We start from the raw sequence: 16,792 nt of genomic DNA on the forward strand, positions 1-16,792 counted from the left end.
ACTGACTGGCCTGTAATTTCCCGGGTCTCCTCTGGAACCTTTTTTAAAGATGGGGGTGACATTTGCTACCTTCCAGTCCTCAGGAACGGAGGCAGATTTCAATGAAAGATTACAGATTTTTGTTAGAAGATCCACAAGTTCAATTTTGAGTTCTTTCAGAACTCTCGGATGTATGCCATCCGGACCCGTGACTTATTAGTTTTTAATTTGTCTATCAGTTGTAGGACCTCCTCTTTTGTCACCTCAATCTGACTCAGGTCTTTCAATACCCCTTCCAAAATTAGTGGATCTGGGGCGGGCAAAAAGTTCTCATCTTCCACAGTGAAGACGGCAAAAAATTCATTTAGCTTCTCAGCCATTTCCCTATCCTCCTTCAGTAATCCTTTTACCCCATGGTCATCCAAGGGCCCCACTGCCTCCCTGGCTGGTTTCCTACTTCTAATATATTTGAAGAAAGTTTTATTGTTGGTCTTTATGTTTTTTGCAATATGCTCCTCATAGTCCCTTTTTGCCTGCCTGATCACAGTCTTGCATTTGATTTGCCACAGCCTGTGTTCCCTTTTACTAATCTCACTTGGACTGGTTTTTCACTGCTTAAAGGAGTCCTTCTTACCTTTTACAGCTTCCATTACTTTGTTTGTTAACCACGCAGGCCTTTTCTTATACCTGTTTGTGCTTTTCCTAACTTGTGGTATGTATTTTATCTGAGCTTCTAGGATTATAGTTTTAAATAGCATCCAAGCTTCCCCAAGGGTTTTGACCGTATGTACCTTTCCTTTCAGTTTCCTCCTCACATGCCTCCTCATCTCAGTGTATTTACCTCTTTTAAAGTTAAACGTGGTTGTGGCGGTCTTTTTGGAAAACTCCCTATTTATACAAACGGTGAAATCAATAACATTATGGTCACTGCTCCCAAGTGGCGCAATCACTTTTACATCTCTCACCAAGTCTTGGGCATTACTTAGGACCAAATCCAGGATCGCCCCACCCCTGGTAGGTTCTGAGACCATCTGCTCCATAGCACAGTCATTGAGAGCATCAAGAAACTCAATCTCTTTCTCTCGACCAGAACACACATTGACCCAATCAATCTGCGGGAAGTTAAAATCACCTATTGCGACACAGTTTTTACGTTTAGCTGCTATCTTTAAGCCTTCCATCATATTATAATCGTCCTCTCTCTTTTGATTTGGTGGGCGATAACAAACTCCCATAGTTAAATTTCCTTTTGGGCCCTCTATTTCAACCCAAAGCATTTCTAAAAGTAAATCTAATTCTCTGATCTCAGTCTTACTGGACCGTATATCCTCTCTGACATACAGAGCCACCCCACCTCTAACTCTTCCCTCTCTATCTTTCCGATATAGCTTATATCCAGGAATCACCGTGTCCCACTGATTCTCCTCATTCCACCAAGTTTCTGAAATTCCCACAATGTCTATGTTTTCTCCCAACACTAAACATTCCAATTCACCAATTTTACTTCGAACACTTCTAGCATTTGCATACAAACATCTATAATTTCCTAGGCGAGCTAGGCCCGCCACCTTCCTCCTGCCGCCTCGAGACTCTGGCAGACAGTCCATATTGTTTGTCACCTTCACAGTGGACAACTGGTGGGAAGTTTACAGGTGAGAAGTGCAGGCACCAGAAATGTCTTTATACAATATATCTGAAATGTTGCCGGCTGCCCCTGGTTGTCACAGGACATGTCCCCTGCGACATTTAAACATACCAATGAGTGTCGGTGGTGCTTTCCCATGGAACTCTTTAAAAATAGGGGAGATTCCCCCACCCCCCACTCCATGGCATGCATTTGTTGCTTTTGGGTTCCCGGCTCTGTTGAACCATCATTTTATGAAGAAATGAATGCTGTGGAGGCTGACGGGGTTCCCGCTTTGGAACAGGCTGTTCATGATGATATGAACCCAGTGGAGACTGATGGGAGGAAAGCCGATGCTGGTGAGGAACCTGTTTACGAGGAGATGATGCATCTTTCACCCAAAAGCGATGGCAAGGAATCAGAACACGGAGGGGTGGCACAAGAAAATATGGAGATTGTGGAGGAAACGCTCTATCTGAATGTAAGGCCTAAAAATGAGGGGTGTGTGGAATTGGGGGGGGCACGCTCATGAGGCAGGATACTTTTTTTTTTTTTGCTTCTTCAAACTTCTAGATAGAGAATGTGGCAGCAGTCAACTCAGGGAGGCCTGACTTTTATCACTACCCATACTGTGGGGGTCTAGCTCACTTTCAAGATTCAGGGGATGAAAGGGATGATGAGGAAGATTCCCTAGCAGATGCTGAGCACGGTACTGCCGGTGATTCTGGAGCGGACATGGAGGATACCTCTGGAGATTCTGGAGCAGACCCGGTGCCTGAAGCTGTGGAAAAGGCGAGGGAAGCGCAAACACATGTGCCTCCAACGGATGCTGATCCAGCCAAGGAGGGGGGAAGAAGAATACAACCGCCCATGCATTGAGGCTTTATTCCCCGATGTAAGTGTAATAAAACTGCACCAGCTATGTGAATGTAACAAAGCAATATTTGAACTAAAAATGTGTTTTCTTCTTTGAACACAGGTGTGGGACAGACCCGTTGATTTTGCACTACTGGCCAGATGCGTTAGCGAGGAGATAAACCCAGGCTGTTGCTACTGCTGCGGACTGGTCACCCTGTTTCAAAAGGAGGGATACGGTGCCCAAAGTGCGGCTGTAGATGTTCCAAAGTTTACGGTGTTTGAAGTAAAGGGGGCAGACCTGTGTAAATTTCTGCAAAGGAAAGCCATGGAGCGTGCTGAGAAGCAGAAACAACTTGGAGAAAAGGATGAGAATCAGAACGAGTCAGAGTGAAGATCCAGTTTTTCTGTATATATGCAGCCTAATAAAAAATACTTTCATTGTGGCAAAAGAGAGCAAAGTGACGTACCATGGGGATATGTTAAAAGGGATTTATTATAATCCGCGGGAGGTTGGAAGTTTTGGGGGTATTGAACTGCTATTTCAGGCAGCATCTAAGCTGAGCAGAAATGAGGTGAAAGAGTGGTTGGATGATCAGAACGCATACAGCGTGCATAAACCAGTTGGGTCCCGGCTGAAGACATCGTTGAACAGGATGGAAGATGACGGTTTTTACATCACGCTCCCCAGCAACACTTCTAAGAACCTATTTCCTGAAAACACAATCAAATTCACCGTTTGGGGGAGTGCGTCTGCAAAGAGTATTTCAGCTCTCAGGTTCCCCGTTTTGATCAGGGAGTAATGGTCTGCACATTCCTGATTGGGAGAGAGGTCAAAGGCAAACAGAGTGTACCCATTCCGATACTCATCACAATCTTTTAGGAGCAGTCTATCCTGAAGATGCTTCCCTGCCGTTTGCACCAAACTCATGTATTCTCTCACATTGTTCCCCACGGCAAAATCGGGCTGGAAAGTTAATGTAATTTTTAAAGTGGAAAGGGTTTTTGGTGAAGCAGCCACTGAAAGTGTCATTGTCCACCAGAGCCATGACCACCATTTTGGGAAGCTGTCCCAAAAACAAGTTGTCTTGGTTGCTTACACGGGCTCCTGTTGAGATACTGAACACTTTCATGCTGACACGGTCCACAGGGTATTTTGCTGTGGAGGTCATCAGTGCTTCAGCATGTGCCAGTCGGACACCCTCACTTTTTTCACAAAGAGGAAGGCTGAATCCATCTGGAGCTTAAAATGTGTCCCATCTCCTGCACCACTCATCAAGCAGAAGGTGTCCCTGCTGTGGGTTAGTTTGATTTTCACATTCACTCCGTTTAGTAGCAGTTTTTCTTGAAAAAATAGGTCTGCGTGGAGATGCCCTAAAAGGTCCATCGCCCTGCTCTCGGCCGTTAGTTCTGCTCTCTTGACAAACCCCTTGTTGACGGGGTTTGTCAGGATGGTGGATTCGTGCTGGCCAGCCGTATCCTTATAAAAACCACCCGCTGAAAATTGTGTGGCTGGGGTTTCCCCGCTGTAATTGAGCAGAGTTTCAATCATTGCCCTATAGGGGTAGCAATTATTGCTCTGGCTGATCAGCCGATCTCCGACGGTCATATCCAGCTGACTGAATATGGATGCTATCGGGTAGTTCACCAGCGCCACTCTAGCGTCAGCAGGGAGATTTGTGCCATCTTCTCGAGTAATTTTGCATTTCACGTAGTTGCATCTCAGTGTTGAAAAAATGAGGAAAATAGCCCTTACTCTGGGAAAATTCTAGAGCTTTTGGCAGCTTAGAGAGGGCCATGGGAAGATGGTTCAACGAATCAATGAATTTTATGTCGAGACTTTTTATGTTCATGCACATTAGCTTTCCCCCTAAGGCTACCAGTTCGGGATCCAACCTCTCCTCAATCAGCTGCTTAACAATAAAGTAAGAATATTAAGCCTTGGAGTTATGGGCAATGAAGGTTGTATGCTTAAACTGCTTTTGTGCTGTAATTGTGTTAACAAACTGATACACACACGTTTCACCCCTGAATTCCCACTGGCTCGCCATTTTTTATCTTCCCCCCAAGGCTTTAGCAAAAACATAATTGGGCCGGTGCACCCCACCTACGTTGTCTTGTGTGCATTCAAAATCATAAAATATGTATTTTGACGAAACGTTGGGCTGTTTCAGAGGTTCTAAATAACACAGACTGTGGAAATCTTCACCATCCTCCAGCTTCCCACCTCATTTTCTACATGCCCTCCCACGACACTCTTCAAACAGGTGCGTAATGTCCTTGTAAGAACTGCATTTTTTACACCATGCCCTGGAGGGACATGCTGTTTCATCTTGGGCCGCCAGCTCACCATGCCTCTTAAAACAAAAGTCGCTGCTACAATACAAGCAGCAGTTGGGACATTTCTTAGGCGTCCCTAGGATCGTTTTACATTCTGAGGTGGAACACATTCTACAAAATTGAGAACAATTATAGTAATTGTTGTATAGGGTGCAATAATTCCTAGACCCAAAAAAATCTCTTAACATGAAGAATGCCATAAAAATAATCACTATGTAAAAGCATAAAATGGGTCTCAGGATATTTTGGGTGCTGCGTTTTAAATATACTCCATCCCTTATCAGAACACAACACAACATGAATGTTCACTTTTAAATGTTCCTCAACTGCTGATATGACACAGAGACCCACCTTTTTCTGATCAGACCATCCTAATTCACTGTGTAATTTTCTAGCTGCCTCTAACAGGATTGCATCAGAAGGATCCCCCGCTCTTTTCATTACACCCATGAGCCCTGCCGCAAAGCATAGGTTGTTGTTATAATCTGAAAAATCTACCAAAAAACGCTGGGTTTTTTTCAGTTATGGAACTGTAAGGGATAGACTTGATTTTACGACGAGCACTGCCCCTCGGGCGCTTTGAAACAGTCACAATTAAGCGCAGTGTGTCGGTGTTGAGTATTTCTTTATTGCTTTGCAGCATATTTATCACAAACTCCAGAAGCTCATCAGCGTTGAGATGGTCTTTCTTTTTCTTAAATGAAAATAATGGGTTTTGTAGACTTTCCCCCTGTAGGCGCATTTGAACAAAATCTCTCTCATCTATGTCGCCGTTAATCTCATCCAGAACATCCTGGATCCCTCTCGTTAGCACCTCCAAGGCATGTGCAAAGGAGCGCACGTGTTCTAAATTTACAAAGCGAAATTCCTCGCTGGTTACCAAAGACCTAAATCTTTCATAGGGCCTCTGCCACCCTCTCACATGTTCCACATAGACTTCAGGAGGTTGTGGGGAGGCACTTGGACCCCCAGCACCGCCTTAACCTCCTCCAAACCATCGGGGCTGTCAGAGACTTTGGGAGGTGATGGAGAGGTTGCGCATCTCTCTGCTGCTCCCTCCCCAACCCCATTGGTGCTAGCAGAACATGCTTCCCCCTCCTCCTCTCCCCCTCCTCATCAGCTTGAACAGGCATCAGGTCTGGGGAGCCCCTTACCCCTTCAGAGACATTGTTGGGCAGAGCCCCCCCCTACTGTATAGCGCTATCAGCACACGCTGGGTACTTTGCATAATTTTTAATCAATTCGGCCTCATAGTTGTCAAACAGCTTGGAGATCTTGTTGCAGACAACATCACGAGCCTCCTTGGCTTTCTTAATAAGATTATCTTTTTCTTTCAATTGTTGAGTGAGTTTGAAAAGAGATTCAGTGAATTCTATCCGCTTTTTAGGTTGATCGCCGTCGCTTATTACACACCCTTCGTTGGTTCTTGCACTGTCAGTTTTTCTCTTTTTAGGCTTAGGCCTCTTCTGGCTGTTGGTAGACACAGAATGTTTCTTTTGAGGTGCACCATCACCCTGCAACGGTGTAGCAGCTTGTGATGTTCCAGGTACAGCTTCTAGAAAATAAACATACATAGATGTAGACCAAAAAACACGCTGTGATCATGTAAAACTGTGCAATTGTATTGGACAAAAGTACATTAAACTTATACAGGAAGTTTTAAAAGATGATTATGATGTTTAAAACTAAATTATTTTTGTTAAATATGACTCCACAAAAAACCCCTACAAGAATTGTAACCAATTGATAATACATATGGGATATACATAAGGGGAAGGACGGTAGCTCAGTGGTAGAGCATCTGCTTGGTAAGCAGAAGGTCCCAGGTTCAATCCCCAGCATGTCCAACTAAAAAGGGTCCAGGCAGGTAGGTGTGAAAAACCTCAGCTTGAGACCCTGGAAAGCCACTGCCAGTCTGAGTAGACAATACTGACTTCAATGGACCAGAGGTTTGATTCAGTATAAGGCAGCTTCATGTGTTCATATATGTATGTTGGTTTATGGTAACTGATGCAGGGATAATTTTGCCAAGCAGTGGAAAAAGCTGGAAGCCTCAACTATAGAAAATACCTGAAACGGCTGAAATAGGCATCATGACACTGGCTCTAAATGTTGAACCTATGCAGGAAGTGTTGGAGAGTTGGGCTCCTTTCTATGAATGGGCCTTTTTCACAGAGTATTAAGGTGTGTCAAAATGTTATTCAAAAAACCCGTAAAATCTGTTGATAAAACCTTCTACAAGTCTCGTGCCAGCATTACAATGTTGTAAAAACTAAGAAGCTTTAAGTGTTAAAATCTTTTATACACAAACCTTTACTATAACATCCAAATTCTAGTAACCCCCTAAAAACCTATACAGCTCTCATTAGTTTCATATAAAATGCAAAAGCTGCAGAATTACAGAGTTGTGCAGTATTGATTTTGAATCCCATGCACTGTTAAAAGTGCCTCTCTCTCTCTCACACACACACACACAGAGTGAGATCTGTTTGGCAAACAAGGCATTTCTAAAAAACCAACCATTAAAATAACATAGAGCTGATTAATTAATATTCTTACCAGGCTCCTTAAACACAGTGGCTGCCTGGGGCTGCGTTTGTGCTGCTAGATCTTCCTCATCCGAAATAACCTCTGTAAAAACCAGATCAAATTAATTCAGAAAACTTTACATTTACATCTTTACACCTTGTTTGTGCCATAAAAATAAAAGAACCTGTAAAATTTTTATTTACCTATGTCATTAATAGTGTATTGATTCAACTCAATCATGCTGCTAATAGCTACTGATTCTAACTCCTGCGATTCCATACACAAATCATCATTGAGGTAATCTGAAACCAGAATAAGGTACTTGTTAAATGTCTATCTGCTGGTAGTTCTACATCCACACAACACCCCCCCTCCTCATACCAAAATTTCTTACCTTGATAATTATTGAGCTGTGTTGCCATGATGCTGAAAGTTGTATGTTTACAGCTGGTCTTGAAAGTTTTGCAGCACTAAAGATCCTCCACACATCGTTAATATAGTTATTTGGGGGTGGGAGGGGGAGTCAGAAAATATGTGGCAACTTGACTCTGAAAATATATAGCGTGAGAACCTAATTTCCTCGCTTCTCACTGTTTTTCTTGTCAGATCTAAGCACTTGACCTTTTAGGACAGTTTGAGAGGTTAAATACTTTTGTCTCACAATTAGCAATATATAAGATCGATTGACTTAGAAAGTGGGAAAGGATACTTTGGAATTCACTTTCCCAGACATGATTTTGTGAGAACTCTTTTTGCAAGGATGTGCATTTTGTTTTGACAGCCAGAGCTAATTCTCCAGACTGGCAAGCTCCCTGTGTGCATTCAGAGAACAGTGGCAGTTTTCATTCCCCCTAAATGGAGAAGATGCCGTCTTTATCCCCAACGATGACAGGGATGGGTTTTAATGTTAATAAGAAACTGTAGGTGTTTGCAGTTAATAATTAACGGGGCAGTGTTATTAGAATGGGTTGCAGAACTAGTCATGAATGTCTTTGCAACAGTTTCCCCCATAAAACACACTGAGAACATAAGAGCTTAAGAGAAGCCGTGTTGGATCAGGCCTATGGCCCATCCAATCCAACACTCTGTGTCACACAGTGGCCAATATATATACGCACACACACACACACACACACACATTGTGGCTAATAGCCTCTGCTCCATATTTTCATCTAATCTCCACTTAAAGCAAGCTATGCTTGTAGCTGCTACCACCTCCTGCGGCGGTGAATTCCACATGTTAATCACCACACATTGCCAATCTTAAAAAGGGATCGAGTAATTAACAGTGACTTTAAGCGTGCACCAAGTTGTGAAACACAAGTTCCAGATCATAATAAGAATGTGAGAGAAGCCTTGTTGGATCAGGCCAACACTCTGTACCACACAGTGGCAAAAAAACCCCAAACAAAACCCATGTTCCATCAGAAGGTTCACAAGTGGTGCTAGAAGCCCTTCCACTTTGCCCCCCCAAGCACCAAGAATACAGAGCATCACTGCCCTAGACTGTTCCAATAAAATGCTGTGGCTAATAGCCGCTGATGGACCTCTGCTCCATATTTTTATCCAATCCCCTCTTGAAGCAGGCTATGCTTGTACCCTCCACCACCTCCTGTGGCGGTGAATTCCACATATTAATCACCACACATTGCCAATCTTAAAAAGGGATCGAGTAATTAACAGTGACTTTAAGCGTACACCAAGTTGTGAAACACAAGTTGCAGATCATGATAAGAATGTAAGAGAAGCTGTGTTGGATCAGGCCAACACTCTGTGTCACACAGTGCCCAATACATGTGTGTGTGTACATACACACACACACACACACACATATATATATAAACTGTGGCTAATAGCCACTGATGGACCTCTGCTCCATATTTTTATCCAATCCCCTCTTAAAGCAGGCTATGCTTGTAGCTGCCACCACCTCCTGCGGCGGTGAATTCCGCATGTTAATCACCCTTTGGGTGAAGAAATACTTCCTTTTATTTGTTTTAACCTGACTGATCAGCAATTTCATTGAATGCCCATGAGTTCTTGTATTGTGAGAAAGGGAGAAAAGTACCTCTTTCTCTGTTTTCTCCATCCCATGCATAATCTTGTAAACTTCTATCGTATCACCCCGCAGTCGACGTTTCTCCGAGCTAAAGAGCCCCAAGCGTTTTAACCTTTCTTCATAGGGAAAGTGTTCCAACCCTTTAATCGTTCTAGTTGCCCTTTTCTACATTTTTTTCCAATGCTATAATACCCTTTTTGAGGTGCGGTGACCAGAACTGTACACAGTATTCCAAATGAGTCCGCACCATCGATTTATATAGGGGGGCATTATGATACTGGATGCTTTGTTTTCAGTCCCCTTCCTAATAATGCCCAGCGTGGCTTTGGCCTTTTTTATTGTAATCGCACACTGTCTTGACATTTTTTTTTCCAGTGAGTTATCTACCACGACCCCACGATCTCTCTCTCTCTCTTGGTCAGTCTCTACCGGTTCACACCCCCATCAACTTGTATTTGTAGCAGGGATTCTTGGCCCCTATATGCATTATTTTGCACTTGGTCACGTTGAATCTTATTTGCCGCATTGTCGCCCCACTCACCCAGCCTCAACAGACTCCTTTGGAGTGCCTCGCAATCCTCTCTGGTTCTCACCATCCTGAACAATTTAGTATCATCTGCAAACTTGGCCACTTTGCTGCTTACTCCCGACTCCGGATCATTAATGAACAAGTTAAAGAGCATGAGTTGTATCGACACGCAACCTGATGTTAAAGGGACGTGTTACATGTATAAGGTTAGCCGTGCTCAGTTTTAAAGCCATCATTTTATCTGTTGGGTATGTCTCCTCTCCAAACTATGGCCACTTAGAACCGTTGCATCTCTACAATTCTCTAAATAATGTCTGTGTTGCAAAACATGCTTTCCCCCAAACAATATGAAGCCTGCTACACCAGTGGCTCCCCCTCCTTTCCCCCTTAGGAAACAGCTGGCATTCCTTGGGGGGGTGGATCCCTAGCCGCCCCCTTGGGGACTGTTGCGTCACTCCCCATAAGGAAACATATGGCGTTCGTTTTTGTGGGTGCATGTGTGGGTGGGGCAGCTGTCACTTTGGAATGTGGCTTGATGATGATAGGGTACCCTAACCTACTACTTCCCTGCCTGACCTCATTGTTTCCCTAAACTTTCAATAAATGTTATTTGATTCAGTGTGTTCAGGTTTTGCATGGCACATCCGCAGTCCTGTGACAACTAACTGGACCTTTTAAGGCAGACGTTTAAGTCTGAATTTTAATTCAATGTGCAAAAAGCAATAGTTTGCGTATTTCATTCATATAGCGCCACTAAAGTAGATATACAGTTTTGTGTCAGGCACAAAGTACCTTGTGGGTCATAGACAGAGCCAGAATTCAGGAAAATTGTAAATTCAGACACGAAACAACAATGTCTGTCAAAACATTAAGTCTCTGGGAGGAGATACCTAACTCTGTACCTACATCTTATGTACAGAAATAGGTATGAGAGGAATAATGTAGAAAGAAAGTAAAGGAGACAGAAGTCTCCAATATCTTATTACTGCTGATAGCTATTTTAAGTTGAGTCAACAGATGAGTACCAGCCTGTTGATGTTTGCACTGAGCTGTGATGTTATAAATAAGACAGTCTTATTACCTTCCAGCCATTTTAGAAAATGGCTCCTGTGAGCATGCCCTTATCTTAAATACTTATCTTCACCTCAAATGTAGGCAAAGCCTTATGCTCTTCATTAGGGCTGCAGTCTACTTAATTTATACATACCTTATGAACTGTTTCATAGAATTGCCCTTAATTTTTTTAACCAATAAAATGTAATAGGCAACCTACAGTTGCTCATAGAAAGATTATACTATATAGCAGGGGTGGTCAAGCTTGCTTAACATAAGAGCCACAGAATAAACATCAGATGTTTGGGAGCCGCATGATGTGAATGTCAGATGATGAAGTGCTGCAAAACAGGGAGGGAGGCAGGAAGGCAGGTAGATGGTGGGAAGGGAGGGAGAGGTTGAGAGAAATCAACGTTAAAGCTGCTGGCTAGCTTGACTTGGAGAAGTGATTTAAAAAGCTGGCCGATGTGGCTCCCAAGTTGCAATTTGGCCACCCCTGCTATATAGATTTTATCCTGTCAGAATGTATACTTAGAAACATGTAGTATTTAATCTACTGCTGGATAATCTTTTGTTGTTGTTGTACTTGCATCACCCCCTCTTGCTTTAGCATCACTTCAGTGGAAGTCTGTCTTCGTTCAAAACAGGTTGAGCAAAACATCTGAATTATTAACATACACAGTGGCCTGCAAACTAGCTACATAAATTTAAGGAAACATAGAATCATAGAATTATAGAGTTGGATGGGACCTTCATGGTCATCTTGTCCTACCCTCTGCACAATGCAGGAAATCCACAAGTTCACAGAATCAGCATTGCTGTCAAATGGCCATCTAGCCTCTGCTTAAAAACCTCCAAAGAAGGAGAGCCCACCACCTCCTGAGGAAACCTCTTCCACTGAAGAACCACTCTGTCAGGAAGCTCTTCCTAATGTTTAGCCAAAAACTCTTGATTTAACTTCAATTTGCTGGTTCTGGTCCAACTTTCTGGGGCAACAGAAAGCCACTCTGCACCATCCTCTAAATGACAGCCCATTAAGTAATTGAAGATGGTTATCATATCACCTCTCCAGGCTAAACACATGCAGCTCCTTCAGCCTTTCCTTGTAGGACTTGGTCTGCAGATTCGTGCAAATCTTCATTGCCCTCCTCTGGACACGTTCCAACCCAAAACTGTGGTGCCCAAAACGGAACACAATATAGTATGTGAGGTCTAACCAGATCAGAGTAAAACAATGCCATCACTCCAAATGATTTGGACACTATACTTCTGTTGATACAGCCCAAAATTACATTTGTCTTTTCAGCTATCGCATCACACTACTGACCCCTAGATCTTTTTCATACATACTACTGCCAAGGCAAACCTCACCCTTCCTATAATTATGCATTGGATTTTTCCTACCTAAATGCAGAGCTTTATCCCCATTAAAATTCATTTTTTGTTTTTGTTTTAGCCCAGTTTTCCAGCCTGTCAGGATCATCCTGTATCCTATCTCTGTCTTCTACTGTATTTGCAACCCCTCCCAATTTAGTGTGATCTACAAATTTAATAAGCATTCCCTCTATTCCTTCATCCAAATTATTTATAAAGATATTAAACAAAACAGGTCTCAGGACAGATCCTTGAGGCACTCCATTTGTCACTCCTTTCCAATAGGATGAAGACCATTAACAAGCACTCTTTGGGTGCCATCTGTCAACCAGTTACAGATCTACCTAACTATAATAAGACCCAAACCACATTTCACCAACCTGTCAACAAAAATGTTATGTAGAACCTTAACAAAAGCCTTACTAAAATCAAGATAAACAATGTCTACAACATTCCCCTGATTCAGCAAGGTAGTAACTTTCTCAACAAAAGAGATAAGGTTAGTCTGATATGACTTGTTCTTGAGAAGCCCATGCTTGCTCTTAGTAATCACAGCTGTTCTTTCTAAATTTTCCAGGACTGTTTTATGATTTGTTCTAAAACTTTTCTAGATATAGATATCAAGCTGACAAGTCAGTAGTTACCCTGATTCTTCCTTTCTCCTTCTTGAAGATGGGGACAACATTTGCCCTCCTCCAATTTTCTGGCACTTCACCTGTTCTCCAAGAATTCTCAAAAATAATGGCCAGAGACTGATAAATTAATTCCTTTAGTACCCTTGGATGCAGTTCATCTGGCCCTGGGGACTTAGTTTCATTTAATGAAACTTGGTGTTTATGTACTACCCCTATGCCAGTCTTTCCTCTTCATGTGTTTAGTTTTTGCCATGTTGGGAACATTTTCCCTCACAAGAGAAGACTGAGGAAAAGTAGGAACTGAGTAATTCTGCTGAGTAATTCTCTTCATCACCTTTACAATTTAACTTTTCTGTCCCTGTAATGGGCCTACTCTGTCCTTGCTCTTTTATGGTTTTATGTTTTTCTTATTATTCTTATTTATGATATTAAAAATAAATTAAAAATGTTTAAAACACATGCACAGGAAACAAACTTTTTGTTGATTTTTTTGTGTCTCTCATTAGTCTAAGTTCATATTGAGCTTTAGCTTTCTTAACTTTCTCTCTACAAGCATTAGTAATTTGTTTATATCCATTCTTGGTTATTTGTTTATATTAACCCTCCATTCCTAAATTAGTCCCCTCCCCCCAGATACTCAGAAAGCCATCTTTAGTCTCCTCCCATTTTCTTCTCATAGGAATTGTTTGTGATTGTGCCTTCAATATTTCACTTTTAAGAAACTCCCGCCCCTCTTGAATTCCTTTCTCCTTAAGTATATCTGGCCATGGGATTCTACCTAGCATAACTTTGTCAATTTTCTTGTCAAAAACAAATGTGCTGTTCTTTTTAAACTACATGCATGTCTTTAACACCACTGCCTTTTTAAAGAGTCATAATGAGTTTTGTTTTCCTCTCTTTTTGTACTGATATTTTTCAGTTTCCAGCTTTTATAATGCCCTATTTGAACAGACATTTTAAACTTAATTTTAAAAACCTTTTTGTTTTCCTTGGTTGCTTTGATCACTTAGTCAAAAAATATCTAGTCTGTATTCACACCTGCCCTTCTTTCATTATCTTGGCTTAAGCATAAATGATTTCACTGGAATAAGTCAGCCTTGTAATTTGAAAAATATAAAACTTTGGTTTAAGTTACTTATTACAGGTAATAGCTGTTTGATGGTTGAATGTGAAACAAATGCTTGGCAGAATATTTAGCTTGAATCTCTGCCAGAAGACAATAAAGTGCAACTTAATTCCTAAAAATGTCTGAGCTATAAACTAACTGTCATGACATAGCATGCATACAGTAATAACAGGCTGACAAGGCTAATAAACTCTGCATATTACTACAGCCAGGTAGTACATGCTGGAACAAGGTCTATAAAGTATTTTGTCCTTCATTCATATTATGCAGCCCACACATCATCTTCCTGTCACAGAGCACATTACCTGGAGGGAACCACCTTTGTGGAACACGCTTGTGCCATGAAATTGCCCATGCCTGGTTTGGCTTGGCCATTGGAGCGCGTGACTGGACTGAGGAATGGCTAAGTGAAGGATTTGCCACTCACTTAGAAGACGCCTTTTGGTCAGCAGCCCAGCAGGTATGGTAAGAATTTTCTTTTTTACCGATGAAGATATAAGGATAATCTTCAGTGTATGCATTCTGTCAGCAATATGACCAAATACAACATAAACCCTTAATTAAGATCACAGAGATAGGTCCTGTGGTTCCATTTCTTTAACAGCTATGCCTTTCTCCAACACAATGTGCCTTCTGCCTACATATCAGTAGAATGTGCCTTGCACTGCAGGATAGTGATATTGTTAATGGAATAAATCTCCAGAATCTAACACGTAATAATTGCCATATTGTGTTGAAATGAGAATTTATCTAGCCCATTGCAGTTGTCTCTGGCAACGGCTGGTCAGATGCCCTTGGAATCTCATTTGTGGGTAGCCATCTGTTTCTTTTCAGAATATGACCAGTTCAGGCTAGAACAGGGCCACCCCAAGCACTGACCTCCCATGCGGCCCCCCAGCAGAACCTGTTCCTTTGATGGATCTCAGGTGGCAGCAACACAAAAGGAAGTATGTGCCTCATTTAGTGTTGTTGCCACTCTTATAGGATCTGATGCAGACTGCAGAGGATCCTCTGAAACCTGCCTTAGATGGATCTGAGGAGGTAAACATACCATAATGTGTATGCTGCTTCTCGTTGATTCCTGGAGCCTGCCCTGGATGGATCTGAAGAAACAACAACTTGGGATCACAGCTCATATTACAGGAAATGCAAACAGACATTATGATTTGTTGGCTAACACATTTAATACAACTTTTAGAGAGTCATATAAATGGAATAAACCATGGTAATTATAACAAAATACAATACAAAGCTGAATGGAAGTGAATATTTTTTTAAAAAATTAAATGAATACTTGTAAGAATACATTATTGATTATAATTAAGAACTTATCTCTCAATACCACTTACGTGTTTATATTAGGAGCAAGCCACTCCTGGACCTCTTCTTTAACCAGATGCAAAAGCCTTCTTAATTTTGATGGCAAAATGCTCTCAATACCATGTAAGTGTTTAATTTAGCAGCAAGCCTAAAAACTAATAAGTTACCAGGTCCAGATGGCATACATCCAAGAGTTCTGAACTTGTGGATCTCCTGACAAAAATATGTAATCTTTCATTGAAATCTGCCTCCATTCCTGAGGACTGGAATGGAACAAATGTCACCCCCATCTTTAAAAAGGGTTCCAGAGGAGATCCGGGAAATTACAGGCCAGTCAGTCTGACTTCAATACCGGGAAAGTTGATAGAAACCATTATCAAGGACAGAATGAGTAGGCACATTGATGAACACAAGTTATTGAGGAAGACTCAGCATGGATTCTGAAAGGAAAAATCTTGCCTCACTAACCTGTTACAGTTCTTTGAGGAGGGAACAGACATGTGGACAAAGGGGACACAATAGATGTTGTTTACCTTGACTTCCAGAAAGATTTTGATAAAGTTCCTTATCAAAGGCTCCTTAGTAAGCTCGAGAGTCATGGAGTAAAAGGACAAGTCCTCTTGTGGATCAAAAACTGGCTAATTAATAGGAAGCAGGGAGTAAGTATAAATGGGCAATCTTTGCATTGGAAGACGGTAAGCAGTGGGGTGTCGCAGGGCTCAGTACTGGGTCCCATGCTCTTTAACTTGTTCATAAATGATTTGGAGTTGAGAGTAAGCAGTGAAATAGCTAAGTTTGCAGATTACACTAAATTGTTCAGGGTGGTAAGAACCAGAGAAGATTGTGAGGCATTCCAAAGGGATCTGTTGAGGCTGGGTGAGTGGGCGTCAACATGGCAGATGAGGTTCAATGTGGCCAAGTGCAAAGTAATGCACATTGGGGCCAAGAATCCCAGCTACAAATACAAGTCGATGGGGTGTGAACTGGCAGAGACTGACCAAGAGAGAGATCTTGGGGTCGTGGTAGATAACTCACTGAAAATGTCAAGACAGTGTGCGACTGCAATAAAAAAGGCCAATGCCATGCTGGGAATTATTAGGAAGGGAATTGAAAACAAATCAACCAGTATCATAATGCCCCCCTGTATAAATCAATGGTGCGGTCTCATTTGGAATACTGTGTACAATTCTGGTCACCGCACCTCAAAAAGCATTGGGAAAAGTGCAGAAAAGGGCAACTAGAATAGAATGATTAAAGGGTTGGAACACTTTCCCTATGAAGAAAAGTTAAAATGTTTGGGGCTCTTTAGCTTGGAGAAACGTCGACTGCGGGGTGACATGATAGAGGTTTACAAGATTATGCATGGGAT

At 42.0% G+C, this 16,792-nt stretch overlaps 1 protein-coding gene across 1 annotated transcript in view; it reads left to right on the forward strand.

Moving 5' to 3' along the window:
- Positions 1-16,792, forward strand: part of AOPEP (aminopeptidase O (putative)) — a 392,059-nt gene that overhangs the window by 112,585 nt on the left and 262,682 nt on the right. Inside the window, exon 6 of the mRNA XM_060235458.1 lies at positions 14,374-14,563. Coding sequence (XP_060091441.1) covers positions 14,374-14,563 — 190 coding nt within the window. The remainder of the gene's footprint in view (positions 1-14,373; positions 14,564-16,792) is intronic.

The sequence above is a fragment of the Heteronotia binoei genome, chromosome 4 (assembly GCF_032191835.1).
Source record: "Heteronotia binoei isolate CCM8104 ecotype False Entrance Well chromosome 4, APGP_CSIRO_Hbin_v1, whole genome shotgun sequence".
NCBI classification, from domain to species: Eukaryota; Metazoa; Chordata; class Lepidosauria; order Squamata; family Gekkonidae; genus Heteronotia; species Heteronotia binoei.